The 15,588-nt window shown below is 37.2% G+C and overlaps 1 protein-coding gene across 3 annotated transcripts in view; it reads right to left on the minus strand.

Moving 5' to 3' along the window:
- brinp1 (bone morphogenetic protein/retinoic acid inducible neural-specific 1) overlaps window positions 1-15,588 on the minus strand; it is a 154,798-nt gene that overhangs the window by 82,707 nt on the left and 56,503 nt on the right. For 2 of the 3 annotated variants that reach the window (XM_086096940.1, XM_086096939.1), the window contains one exon: window positions 586-776. In XM_086096940.1, coding sequence (XP_085953066.1) covers window positions 586-776 — 191 coding nt within the window. Of the gene's footprint in view, window positions 1-585; window positions 777-2,636; window positions 2,773-15,588 lie in introns of those variants that run through there. The other variant, XM_086096941.1, reaches the window with a different exon arrangement.

Below are 15,588 nucleotides of genomic sequence, written 5' to 3' on the forward strand. Positions count from 1 at the left end.
GTGTAGGCTTTCATACACCAAATCAGGTCATGAAATCTATATATTTGGGAATTATTGATTCTGAGCCGCATATTTTGAAGTTTTGGTGAACTTGGTACCTGGCACTCTAATTTTTGAAAATGTTAGAGGTTAAAGTCTCCTTCCAAACAAAATGTGTTCTTTAGTCCAAAGAACACAAAATACAAAGACAATTCATCTGCTTTCCTGGAGGGCAAAGGAAATCAAAAAGTATTCCAGAGGTTTAAATCAGAGGAGTTTGACTTTTTATAATATGTTGATTGGTTCAAACATTTTTTTCTTCCTTTCCATTTTGTATCCAATAAGCAAGCTGGCAAGAATGATTTTTCATTGTGTTTGACCTCGACCGGACTTTGACAGTTTAGTTATTTAGTTATTTGGCCACTATGAAGAGAAGCAACTGAATGCCAGAGGATGATCATTTGCTCATTAAAGCTGGCCTACTGATCAGTGTGTATGATGGCACCAGGTCTGGATGTTAGCTAGTCACATAAAAGAGGCACTTCAAGGTATTTTTTTTTAAACATTCCCCCTTAATCATTAACCAAAGCAGTGAAGCCATCTTACCTCCCAGCGTGGCCGAGATGAGAATGTGGGTGCCATATTTTTTAATGATGGTATGGATGAACTGCTGCGTGGTCGGTCTGCGACCCAGCAGGCGGACGCTGCGCTGGAACTCAGGCATGAGCGGCACGGGGTTCCGGATCAGGTCCCGCCTCTCGATCGCTGTGTTCCTCACCTTCCAACGTGCAAATTCCCTGAATGTGACACAATGAAAACAATCATGTCAGCAAATAATTCTATACAGGGGTTCTGATGTTTTTGGCCTTGGTCGAACAGGACAGGCTTTTTATTTTGGTAAACACTGGATGTACTGTTAAGCTGCTGATACAGAAACCGTTTCAGTGGGAAAAATAATAATAGTGAGACAAATAGAAACACGTGTTGTGAAAAAGTGCATCAATATTTATTATTATTATAATACTATTTGAGCAAATAAAATAATTCAATCATTCAAAAAAATTATTATTATTTTACAATTGAATCGTAGCCCCTGAATCGTAATCAAATCGTGAGGTGCCCAAATAATCCCACCCCTAGAATTTTAGAGGGCAGAAAGTCAGAGTCACAGCGGGCTAGAAGACTATCCCAGTTGAACTTGGGCAAGAAAAAGACTGCACCCTGCATTGGTCACTAGTTAATACCACTTGGTTAATAATTTCAAATCATATTACTAAAGATTTTTTGTTGTGTCTCACCACTGGATTCACGGTGAACGGCTGAAAAAAAAAAAAGTTATAATACAACATTAATCCAACGGCTATAACGTTCCAACAATAATGTTAATCTGACAGCTAACTAATGCTGGCTAACTTACTAGCTCATGGCATGGAGCCATAGTATCCACTTGTTGATATACTCTACTTGTATGTCAAGTTTTTTTTCATCAAAAAGATGAAAGAAAATGTTATGTGAAATAGTTTTAGATCCGAAATGTTCCTCATTATCTGCTGACAAAAAATATACAGGGGTAAAATGATTGTCCTAACTAAAACATTGACAGTTTTTCTTGGACTAAAATAAAGACTAAAATGCCAGATTTATAGCCGACCAAAAATGGACTAAATAAAAACGGGATGAGGTTGACTATGTTAAAAAATAACACGCGTGATTGAACCTGAGGCCGAATTTTAAAATGGCTGATAAAATTAATACTACTGCAAATGCAGTTAGCTGAATTGCTTACAAACTATCCGCGTTGAAAATCTTGCACTTCATGCACCTGCATAGTTCTAGAAGTCAAAGTATTCAAAAACATTTGAAGTTCAGCATATGTTAAAAAAAGGTCAAAACAGTACACAAGGCTTTTCATTTCTTTTTGGGTCAATTTAAAATGTTCCACTTTCCCCATCACTATTTGCTAAACTTTCCCTTAAGGTGACAACAATCACATTTGACAGGAGTGAAAAACATACAAATGTATCTGCCAGATTGAGCTTACAAAATATTTGCGTGGGAGCTTTTGCGGCGTTTACTCATGAGACCGCCGAGACGCGCGTCAAAGAAACAAGAGATAGAGAAATCCCTGTTACTTCGTGGCAGAGCACCTCTAAGCCTGAGGATAAAAGTGCCAGGTTTTCTACAGCTGTCTGCCATGCTGAAGCGCTAAAGCAGATGCACTGTCATCGAGTCAATAGCTCGCGCCTGGCATATTCAGGAACTAAAACGTCTAAGCGTGATTAGACATTCAGGTAAGAAGCCGCCATTGGATGGAACATTATCTGCCTGGAGAATGTGTGAAATGGCACACACTAGCGGCATTTTTCATTTCCACACAAATAGACAAAAAAGTGAGATTTGCCATTTCTCTAAGCTCGAATTTTTATGATTGTGTATTTGGTGTCATTCAAAAAAAAACATATGCTAATCCATCATTACTGTGATGCTATTCAAAGGCTTCACCACTTTCACTGGTTTCAAGATGAAGCTAAATGAAAACAATTAGCGCATTTTGACTCAAATTGACTAAAGCATATGTGGAAAACGCGTTGATTAATAGCTATTTTTAAAATATTATTCACATATGAAAATTACAGCTTTAATCCTCTCACTTTGACCTTTTTTCCCTCATAATCCGCGTGTTACCACTTTTATCCGGTGGCGTGCAACAGCGCATTCAGACCTTCACCGCTGGCCCCAAATCTATCAGAAGCAATGTATTTAATATATTTCCAACAGTCTTTTGTCGTCATTTCATAGTGTGTTGGTTGCGTAGCTTCTAGTCTTTGTGAGTTTGTTTTTCACCCAATCAGATTTCAGCTTTGATTTGTTGCCATGCCACTATTGCCCAGAATCCTGAGTTCTGTCATCGACCACACCCACTATTTCTTTTTTAACCAATGAATATTTAGATTCACCGCTCTTTGCCCTCACACATTCTCAGAGTGATGTCAGCATTTTTCTGTCGTCTAATTGGTTCAGCTATATTTATCCTCTGATTGACTTGCGTTAAGGCGCAAAATGTTCAAAGTTCATCAAAGCCCGAATTTGGGTGACACACTAGAAGAAGAAAACAGAATCAGCACTTTCACAACATTCAAAAAAAAAAATACAAATGTTATTTTGTAACATTAATTTGTTTCGTCTTGCTCCTTTTCCTGAATAAAATACAACTTTAAACTTTGCTCTTCATGTCTTGTTTTTTCTCACTTCTTCAGACAACAAACTAGTTAATCATCTGCACCTCTCCTAGTTGCAGCCAAGTAGTGCACAACATTATGACTCAATTACTTCCTCACACAATTAATCAACAATATATTCCACACAACGGACAGCATTCTTAATGAGCAATTAATCGATGACCATGCCCATTCCTACAAGAGTAACCATTGCTATAATTAATGGCCAGAACTTATTTGTGTGATTAATAATTCCTTCCTCCCGCCAACCCGACACTACTTTATTGCCTTTTGAAATGTATAAAACACAAACAAGCACATCCCACTCATTATTTACCGTCGCTGCATTTTAATTGTGCTAACATATGCTGCTTGGTGTGTGTGCTTTTGTGAGGGAACAAGGACATGGCTAATTAAATACGCAGCAGTGGTCACCATTAGAACATTGTAATAGGACCGGAGAGATTCAAAGGAAAAGGCATGCTGTGGCCAGCACAACGTGAAAAGAAATATCTGAATATATAAAACAAAGGCAACAGTTAAAACAATTATTTATATATATATATATATAATGAAAAAAAAAACTATTTTGTGCAATAAATACAAAAGGGAGCTTTTCTGGTAAGAATTTTCCATCATAGATACAGAAAACATAATTATCAATATTAAAAGGCAACGAATGGATAAAGATGTATAGAACATTTAATATCCACTTGTCACACTTTGAATCAGAATAATCAGGGTTGCTAGCTTAGCGACACTGTTGCTATATTTTTGTGACAATTTTTTCCAAAAGCAACACATTTAGTGACTTTTTTGTGATTTTACTGACTGGTAACTGCAACTCCGAATGAATGAAATGTTCACCCCACCACATCCAGACTGCAATTGAATGGCTCTCGTGCAAAGCCCCCACTGGCTAATTGAACCATATCTGGACCGTCACGCATCCCCCTTCAGTTTTGACATGATAGTTCTCACTTGATGAGTAGGAGTAGGTTCCCTCTCATCGCAAGAGCCAACGAAAAAGGAAAACAAAAAGTCAACCATTTAGTCTGATCTTGACTTGAATAATCCAAACTGAAGTTTTGCGCTAATTCAGGGCATGAATATTCAACTTTCAATGAATATTCAATGAATATCTGAGGGTATGTATACTTTGACTCAATATTGACACCAACCACAAAATGTTACATTTCAGACACTTTTATATATGTTAGAGAACATGTGAGCGATTACATTTCATGAAAAAAATTGTGTGAAGATCAAGTGATCCACAAATCCAACAAAAACAAAAGGTCTAAAAATTACTAAAATATGCACCAGGATTTGGAATCCTTGTTGAATTCACTTTCCAAAATTACCTATTTTGTGAAAAATGACCGGGTAGTTCCAGAGCTATAAGGGTTCAAAGGAAGTTGGCTTTTTTTTGTTGAAAATTTCAAAATTTGGCTCCCAAACCCCAGCTCCGATTGACCTAAAATTTGAGATTTAGTGTTGTGAGGTCACTATCAACAAGTGCACCAAGCTTCATTGAAAACAAAATCTGCTTGGTTTAACACACTGGGTATTGTGGCATGGAAGACCCCCGATTTAAATCTGTCACACTGCGACCAATTGCATGTATCTGTGAAAATACCAAAACAAGGTCTATCCAGCCTCCGCGCAGATTTAGGCCTTTGACAACAACTCACATGTCATTTGTGAAGGCAGATCAAACTTCTAAGTGTTGTAAGTTTTAGATTTATTGTGTTTCGACAAATATATTTGAAGGTAAAGATTTCTCTTCTGAACTCTAGAAATCTTCAAAGATGTATATGGCCTTGTCATTGCAAAGAAATAAGAAAAATAATAAGCAAAATAGTGGTCAATTAACTTTGATGGTCAGCTCTTGTGCAACTTGTTGACCAAAAAAATCAAATTTTACATCCTTGAGGCATTGGGCTGTATAAATTGCACGATACAGTATTTATGAGACAACAAGCGCTAAAACTATTGGTCCATCAGTAAAATGGTGGAACAAATATGGTTTATTTCACATTGTTTCTCTCCATCTATAGCTCACTGTCATCAGATTAATTTCCACTGAACCCCACTGGCTGCCAGTTGTTATATAAAACCTTAAATGGCGGCCATATGCGCTCCAGCCCTTGTGCTCCAGATTAAGCATGTGCCAGCAGATGGAATGGGGAGACATGATTCAGTACTTTACTCCACAGCTCCAAGACCACTTTAATGACCTATCACAGCACGTAAAGAGGAGACGAACGACACGGCAGGCTGCATAGTAGGAAGGAAATTGGAACGTAGGTGATTATTGCTTTATGGGGTTCATCTAACACAAAGGAGTTTACATTGCCCCGGTGTGTCACATACAGATTGTACAAGATGACGAGTGTAAATAAATAATCAAATTCAATCATACAGTCAATGCTGAAATCTCAGTGGCAACCTTGTATTCGTGCCGGCGAATTTAATGGCAATGCCTTTTGCTCTTTGCTTTACGTCGTTTCCCAAAAACTAGAATAAGTTCAGTGATCTTTCACAACGTGCTTCTATTTTGGCCTTCAAAAACAAGCGGCATATTCATCAGCCGTTTACCACACTTCGCTCGTTTCAAAACATGCTCAGCACGCCGAAAGGAGGAACGCGCAAGTCCTCGAAGTCACATAAAGAGGAAGCGCTGATTAGCTAGGAAGTTTTGGGTATTAAATATTGATGTGGAAAAGCGCAGCGTCTCGTGTCTTTGAGCTACGTCTGCGCTCGTTAGCGAAACGCTAGTCAACATCTCAAGAACGTGTACTTACAATTAGCAAAATGCAATAACGACTAAAAAGATTTAATGGAAAAGCACAGCAATTTTGGTCTGTGCTAAAAAGGCATTTGACACTTTGTTTGACAATCCATGGAGGGGAAAAAAATCATGTAAAAAGACAAGAGGAGCTCACTATGAATGTTCAAAATTATTGTATGAATTCCAGTTTTGTTTTAGGCAGTTTAGTGCTGTCGTAGCAGAGGTTATGGTGAATGTAGCTAAAACTCCTACAGCTGACATCATGTTGTTCTTAACTCATTCACTGCCATTGACGGCTATAGACGTCTAGAACTAGTTCTATTAGTTTAACATTTGTTCCACTTTCGTTAAAAAGAGTATGAAAACCTAGAAAAAAAATTATTGTACATTTAGAGCAGATATTAAAAAAATTTGATTAATCGTGAGTCAACTAGTGAAGTCATGCGATTAATTACGGAAAAAATGTAATCCCCTGACGCTCCTAATTCTTAATAATCTTTTCTTCTTTTTTTCTTTTTTATTTTAATCATCTTTTTTTTTCAAGAAAATATTATAAAAAATTAGGGGCATCAGGCAACGGCATGACTTCATTATAGTTAACTCAATCAATCAATTTATTTCATTATTTTTTGAAAGAAAAAAGACAATAAAAAACAATATTCAAATTCCAAGTAAAGCAAAAGAATGAAAGGGGACAGAAATTAGTAAAACTTGTTTTGTCTGCCCCTGATCAACTAAAAACAAAACAACAAAAAAAACTCACGATTAATCACAAATTTTATATCTGTTCTAGATGTACAATACAACATTTTTTTTTAGGTTTTTATACTCTCGTTAACAAAAGTGGGAAAAAATGTTAAACTAATAGAAATAGTTCAAATGAATTTTTGACATCTATAGCCGTCAATGGCAGTGAATGAGTAAAGAATGAAGCAGCAGTGCCTCTGCTTGTAGCTAGACCTGTTAGCTTAGCATTTTGGATAATGCGGCCATTCTCTATAGCGCTTGTCCTCACTTGCTTGACGGTTGAGCTGGAGTATATCACAGCGACTTTGGATAACAACCTGGACTGGTCGCCAGCCGATCACAATGTAAATACAGACAGACATTAACATTCACAGAGACGATGTAATCATCGATGACCCTATCATTCTTGTGTATGAAATGTGGGAGGAAACAGAGAACCCAAAACCTCTTGACGAGACGCAAAACATTATAGGCCTACAGTATTTACATTGGGGTTGGCTTTGGCTTTTGGAAAACACAACAAAAATGTATTGTTTTATTAGCAATTTGGTGAATTGGTTCAAGACGTGATTAATCAACAATCATTTCATCACGGCAGTGGTATTATATTCTTTCCAATGGATGCCATTTTAAATGAGTTTGACATAGGCCTACTGTCTAGCCATGATGTGCTCTAACCCGAGGCTGAGCTGCATTGTGTCTTACTTTCCTTTATCTAATGGGGTCAGTACACCCCCCCAAAAAAATCTAACTACTGTATACTAATATATCCCTACTATCAAAATCATTCTTTATCCTTTATTCAATTATTCTGCTCATCCAAGATTTGTAACAGAGCTCTACAACAGCCAAGAACATCTTTTTATTTTGTGGGATATGTTGTTCGTGTGCAGCTCCTTTTAACTCATTATTTTAAAAAAATGCAGACTGTGAACACTGCCGGCCTTCATGACGACGTCTTGTCGGCTTCAAATAAAAGTCGGTAGAGTTCTGATAACCCTCACATGTTTATAGCGAGGTGTCATATTTTTGTTTACCTCGTTTCATCATAAACGCTTGTTGTTTTCCTCGAGTGAAGACGGTGTTGTTTTTCCAGTGCTCATTGTAATGAAGCCGGCCGGGTTGGAACTGACCAAAATAAGCGCTTTGATATTTTTATTATAGCGAGTAAACAGGAAGAGGATTTTTTTTCCTCCCCTTGAAGGTTACGGACTCTTTTTCTGATGATTTCTTTTGGGCTTCCAGAAACATGTTGTCTTTGAATCCCGCGGAGCCGTTTTCCTCTTTAATTGGTTAGAAATGTTCTTGTACTTAAATTGATAAAAATGTTTGTCACACTCACGCTTGGAATTGATGTTGATGTGGTTATTTTGTTTATTTATTGATTTACTTTTTTTTTTCTTTTTTTTTGCATTTTAACTGGAGCTACTGCAACGCTAAAAAAGCTGCCACATCCCAGAATGGTACTGTATGCAAAAAGCGAATGCGTGTTATTGCTTTATAATAAAGTATGTTTTCACTTATTTTGCTATTATACTATATTTTCAACAAATAAGGTAAAATAGGTTCCTTCTGGAGCTGGAACAGATGAATTGCATTTCTATTCACTTCAATAGGCTACACCGAAATCAGTCATCTCTTGTCCTTTTGCTCAATACAGCATTTCAATTCAGTCATGACTAAAGGAAAAGAAAAAAAAATATCACATTGACACAGCGTGGAGGTGTTCCTTTTCACCACACACTCTAATTGTGCATTTGCATAAAAAGCAAACAAAAAGCAAGCCACAGCGGGCAAACTAGTCCTGCTACAACGTCGCCTCCGACTTGTTTTTGCCAAACAAAACAAAAAACAAAAAAAGCATGAACAACAAAAGAAAAGCTGCATATATTTGTTTTGCATTGCAGGCATGGAAGAGAAACTGCGGAATTCACTTAAGCAAAGCTTAATGAAACGTAAATCCGAATGGAATTGGCCGCGCGCTGAATGCGTGTGCGTGTTGAAAACGCGGACTCTTCTTGTCGCAAACAAGACAGCATCGGGTTTCGTGCTTTGATGAGGAATGAACCTTTCATTTTCAGCCATTTGTTCCACTACCTATTTGTTCAGGATGACTTGACTAATACTTCAAATGCCGCGAGAGGCGGACACAATAACGACGATGTCGGCTCAGGCTGTCGTCTCGCGTGCAAAAAAAAAAAAAAAAAGTGGATGTCACATGACAAAACGCTTCTGTGAGGGGGGGGGAAAAACCTGACACGCCAAGCGAAGGAGCATTAACTACAGTATGGATATTGGATTTACATGAATACAGCAGAGATAATTAGCGACTATCAACAGTCTCATCACTTGTCAAACTATTTTTACATGAAAAGATTATGTTAATGGTACGTGAGGCTGATTAGTACAAAGTGTGAATGCTGAAAGATGACGTCCTCCATCTGAAAGACTCTAATATTGCAAACGAAGACTTTCTTTTCTGCAGCTTTTTTTGGTGCTTTTTCTTTGACTTTTTGTGACACTTTTTAAGTTTGGGATTTATTTGTCACATTTAATCAAAAAGATGAGCTAAATTCAGTCTCAGCCTAATTAGTTTTTTTTTTTTTTTTTGCTTTTTAAAAAAATTATTTTTGTGCCACTTTTCCAAGTTTGGTATTTTTTTTTCGTCTTAAAGATGACCTAAACTCACTGTCTCAGCTTTTTTGTTTTTGCCTTTTCATTTGCTTTCTGCAGCTTTATTTTCCCTTTTTCTTTGACTTTTGTTGTGACACTTTTCAAGTTTGTTATTTATTTGTCACATTTAATCAAAAAGATGATCTAAACTCAGTTTTTCTTGTTTTGTTGGTTTGTTGGTTTTTTGCTTTTTCATTTGCTTTCTCCAGCTTATTATTATTTATCTTTTTTGCTTTTTCTTTTACTATTTTTGTGCCACTTTTCCAAGTTTGGTATTTTTTTGTCGAAAAGATGACCTAAACTCACTTTTCATTTGATTTCTCCAGCTATTTTTTAAAAACTTTTTGTGACACTTTTTCAAAAAATTTTTGTCACTTTTAATCAAAAAGATGACCTAAACTCACTGTCTCAGCCTAATTAAGCTTTTTTTTTCATTTTTTGCTTTTTCATTTGATTTCTTCAGCTTTTTTGTTGTTGTTTTTTTGCTTTTTTGGGGGACTTTTCGTGACACTTTTCCAAGTTTGGCATTTTTTGTCGCATTTAATCAAAAAGATAACCAAAACTCACTGTCTCAGCCTAATTAGTCAAATTTGTTTTAGCTTTCTGTTATGGCTTAGTTTAGCTGAGGTGATGGCCGCCCGCCAACGGTAAGTTGCCGGTATTCGGGTATGGTAGGCCGCGGGCTTTGATCCAATAATGGTAATTTCCCCCATGAATTACTTTGTGAAGCAATTTGGTGTTCCCACACAGTATTGACTTGTTCGCCTCCATTCTGCACATGGTGTGCCCGCTGTGAAGCAATACGGCGTGATCTCATCGAATTGAATATTATTTATATTTTTTTTTTTCAAAGGCAATTAGGGTAAATGTTATTATATTGAATTTGTCAGATGGCCTGGTGAGGGTCACATTTGTACGTTTCATGTTCGGTGGCTGAAGGACAACAGCAGGAGGTTTGCAGGATTTGCATGTGGCATTTAACAAATATCTATGGAGCGGAGGAAGGGGGGAGGGGGTCTACCATTGCTATGTGTGATGGCATTCATGACGCTTGACTGCCATTAGATACAGCACATGCCATTAAATATATTTCCTGCAAGTGCAGCTTTAAAAACATGGAAGTGACTATGTTGTTACTTCAATATTAACTGAAAGCAACATGATGTATTTTACAAGGTAGCCTGACTTCAATCTACAAGTGCAATTCTGTTGAATTATCAAAAGGGGTAATTATTTAAAGGCAACTTTAATTAAATGTGAAAAGAAACAGCTATTTGTTTGTTGGAATTCATTGACCACAATGCTGCAAAATTAGTAGAACCTAAAAAAATACTGTAACCTTCAAACAGAAAAAAAAAAGCAAATTAGTGGTCGGCATCTCTACGTACGTATTGCAATGTATTTTAAAGTTGAATGATTTGATTCAATTTGATGCACCTGCATCCTTTAAATCAAAACAAAATTTCCAATTCAACATTTTTTTTTAATATAAATATAATATTAATTGATGGATTATTGGACTTACTTGACAATAAATAAACAAAATTCACATTATAATCGCTCATGTCATCTGTCTTTTTTTTTTTCAAGCTTTTGTGTAGCCACAATGAGTTGCTACGCAACTGCACGAGTTGAAATTGCCAGTTATTTTTAATAGGGCCCAACAGATTAATTGGCCAATTATTGCCCTTCAAACATCAGCCAAAACAATTGGCCAATTGGGCCAAAAGGACGATTAGTTTCAACCTTAAAACGTTATCATAGAATAAAAACCGAAGTTTCCGACGCTGTGAAACTACCATGAATGCACCATTTTCGTTGCGTAGCATTAGCAACTAGCAAGTGTGTAGCGTATGTTATTCTGTTGTCCCTAAGCGTCCTTTAAGCTGTTTAATCACACCTCAGTTGGAGTTAACTGTAAAACTAAACACACGACAATTAGAATTACATCCACTGTATATTTAAATACAAAACATGCTTTGTTTTTAAAACATCTCTAGCCTAGCGCTAATGCTAAAAGTGAAGGGAAGATCCCATTCAAATGCTAACAGGAAGTTAGCATCAACTTCGGGAATGTTTTTCCTTCAAATAACAAATATTCACACACAATTTTATGCATTAAATATATTTTTATAAATAATCGGCAGATTAATCGGTAATCTGTATTTTTTTCTGCCAAAAATCGGCATCAGCATCGGCCTTAAAAAATGCCTACTGCTCGGGCCCTAATTTTTAATTGGTTGGCCACTGTTAAACGTTGCCACGGACAATAAATATTAGCGGTTTATGTCCCTTTCCTGATTTATGGATTTATAATTATGCACATTTCAATCCAATATTGTACACAATAACCAATGTATTTTAATTGAAGTCACAGCTATACGTTCAACTTCCACATTTTCCAGGTTCTATTTTCATAGACGGCATTTGTGCCCTGTCGCAATTGCGCTAATTGCGACAGGGCACAAATGCCGGCGACACATTTTTCTGTGCCATGGCACGTGTTTGCCATTTTGATCGACTGCCACTGTGACAATTTGGTGGCAGAATTTTGATCTAAATTTACGCCTGCTCAGACAATGTCTAAGTGCTGGTGCAGGGAAGACAGGTCTACTGCGATTTTGGTGAATTTATCATCATATTTTTTTTATTATTCCACTGGCTGGCACAGCTATGGGAGAGCGAGGGGCCGTCTCCAAGTGCCGACTTCACAACACAGACATCTTGCGCCTGCCCATGTCGTCAAGATGCTTATCAGTGCATGAGTAGTGGCGGTTATCACTCCCACAACGACAAAGAACTCCCTCTTTCAGATCCGCCGGCCTGCACTCGGCTGTGAAATGACCAACCTCGGGTCTAACCCACCTCCGGGGCAGAGTCGCAGCATACACACCAAGCATGATTTACAGCGCTCACGAATGGGAATGAGACGGAATTATGAATGGGATTGCTGACTCTTGCAAGGTGAAAAGCCGTATTGGAGACGCCTACAGACAAGAATCTGGGCCGTACCTAAATTTTTGGACCAATATGACCATCGCATTTGGGAAGCCTACAGACAAAAATCTGGGCTGCACCTAATGTTATCGAAGTCCATCTCAGTCATCCCTTTAAGAGGCACCACACGGCATATTACATTAAATGCAATAATAAAAAAATGTAAATGGTAATGTAATTTGAAATTCTATAGGTTAACTGTTTTATACCTAGTCATGAGCATGTCTCATTTCTTTATTGGCAGCATACATGCTGGTGAGCTTAATTGGTCCATTAGCAGTATTTTTAAATTAATTGAACATTTAAATTTCTACTGTAAGTATTTTATTATGTTTTTAAGTTAGTTTAGTATCGTGCACTTTTTATCGTGCACAAATTTTAAGCTAAAAGCAAAACGACGGTGTAAATAAAAAAAATATATAATTTCTCTGAGCCAGCATTGTTTTTTTTTCCTCTTTTCAGACTTTAATTGCAGCCTGCGCACTAGTTGATTGCATCTAACTCATTTTCGCACAATGCCTGTATGGAACTGATCCAGTCGCTGAGTCAAATGTCGCAAATAAGTCAAGCGCCTCACAGCCTAACAGATGTTTTAGTAATCTGCATTATACATCTCTTTTGTCTCGCTAAATTACAGCGGATGAAGTCAGCCAACATCTGGTGCTTTCTCTTTTTTTTTTTTCTCTCCCAACATCGCATTATTATACTTTATACCGCAACTTTGGGTGTTAACGTTCCCTAGAGGGCAGCAATAACGGGTATTGCTTAGGAAGAGACCGACGTGATCGGCGACCTCTGCAACTCTGGTTCCCGCCGAGGTATTATGCGGCAGCCACAGGGGGTGCAGGAAAAAATGAGACTTTTTCATGTTAATAAGGAGGAAAAGTCCAGCCATAAATCACACAGACAGAGACGCAATTGAAATGCCTTTGTGAAATTCCTCCGTGAAATTCATCTGGCAAGAAGTGTTCCAAATATTATAGAATGCATCTTAATCACACGCTACAGCGCGCAGGGGGGGAAAACAATAGGAAGACACACAGGCGGAGCGAGAGGGGTTCGGGTGTATTTCGCTTGACCTGAGCTGTTTGCTTGGGCTTGATTTATATATTTTTACTTTGGTGTTGTCATTCTTGAAAAAAAAAAATGCAGCGATGGAGTTTTTATTCCTTTATTTTCATCGCAGAGGTGTTAGGAACGAAGCCAGCGACGGCATCAGTAAACATTGCAGCAGGCAATCGGAGCGACGGGCAATATTGCGATTGGCCTAACATCTGTCAACACAGCAGGCGAGATGTGACTCGTTACCTAAAGTTCAAAGAAGCAATGCTGTAAGAATTTGAAATCGAAATGTTTATAGAAGAATATATCAGGGGCATATAATGGAAGAGTCCATTTGTATCTATTAGGGGAAATTTAGATGTGCCTGTCCACCCATCATCGTATGACATTGAACAAGCAAGCGCATTTTGAAAATATGGATCTGAAATTTTGAAAATGACCACCCTGCACGTCGTTTCTTTGCCCACGACTTGCTAGCTAAGCTCGGTTATGATCCAGAGCCACTTTCATGCCATGGCCGGACGACACTATCTGCAACATTATGTCAAGACCAAAGCCACATGCAGTGTATAAACTGCTGATTCCACCATTAAAAAAATATTGTATTGTCTGTATGGGTATTTTATTTTTATGATTTTTTTCCCAAGCAATCTTGGCTCTGTTATAGAAGGTAGAAGCTGCTAGTCATAGCGATGGCGGTAACACTTTATAATAACTATCTGTTATAACTAGTTAATAGATCATTAGTAAACTGTTAATTAATGAATCATTAATAACGTGTTGTTTGTTAACAGTTTGTTAAGGATTTAAAATGATGCTTGTGGATAGTTAATATAGATTTAATAAACTGGTAATGAGTTATAGTTAATTATAACTATACCTACTAAATGAGTAATATGTCATAAACAAACTATTAGTAAATTACTAGTGACTTGTTGAGCATCAGTTAATAGTTTATATATGTTATTGGAACATTATTCTTAAGTTGCAACTATTCCTCATTAACTGTTAGTAAATAACTCATTAATTACCAGTTTACTAATGATTTATTAACTAGTTATAACGGATGGTTATTATAAAGCGTCACTTTTCTGTGACTAATGTACTTACATTCTAATGCATCATCCTAAACATGTGATGTCAATTTCAGACACAATTATTGACATATTTTCATTGATTTTGTGGCCAATTCCACAAACATTGATACATTGTAGAACAGTGCATATAATTAAACGGACATATTATTGTGCAAGTGTAAAGTGAGCATAAATTAAATGAGCATTTTAGTCCGGTGCTGGGATTAAGTCAAGAATTTGGTGCGCTCAGTAGTCGACGTGTGACTGTGGTGATGGTACGTCGTTTGATTAGCATTCCAAATGCAAGAAATTCCCTGAAGTGTTCAGTAAATTAACTGGACTCCATCCTCTATGTTATCAATGAATTGCATATACAGTGGAAAAGGACTTGTAAACATCCTTATTATTAACCATTAGGGTCTGCAAATGTAACGTGATTACCCAAATGGAATATGATGGCGTAATAGCCATGATGTTAGTGCGCTCAGTGATTATGACGAGGCTATGAGATGAAAATTGATCCAATCAAAACAATCTTTCCATTCATGTTAGTCTAAGGCATTTGATAGGGCATATTGCCGGAAGACATAACTGACAAGAGTACTAATGGCACCACTGACTAACTGATGGATAACATAACATGATGACGTGCAGATTTGGGCACATTTCAAGTCAATGCCATGTTTGGGGGGTGGGGGGTGTGGGGGTGGGAGTCACTATCAAAATACAAAGGTATAGTAATTGCCTTCATTTTTGCGATTAATTAATTCACCTATTTTATGTTTTTTTTCTGTGGAATCTTTCCCTAACTACTCACTGGAAAACTCACCTATTTGCATGTTTGTGCTTTAAAAAATTGTTGTTGTTTTTCAGGTAGTAGCAAAGTTTAGCCTCGGTTGTTAAGGGAAGTAACGGAGAGTCTTTGCCGCGGGTATATGTACATGTACACTTAAAGTTAGGGCTGGGTTTTAAAAAAAAATCTATTAAATCTTTATCGAAAATGGATTTGCCTTTCGGAGCCTGAAATGGATTCATAAAAACA

Source organism: Leptonotus elevatus, chromosome 15, assembly GCF_054856555.1.
Source record: "Leptonotus elevatus isolate MCC_2025b chromosome 15, RoL_Lele_1.0, whole genome shotgun sequence".
Lineage (NCBI taxonomy): Eukaryota > Metazoa > Chordata > Actinopteri > Syngnathiformes > Syngnathidae > Leptonotus > Leptonotus elevatus.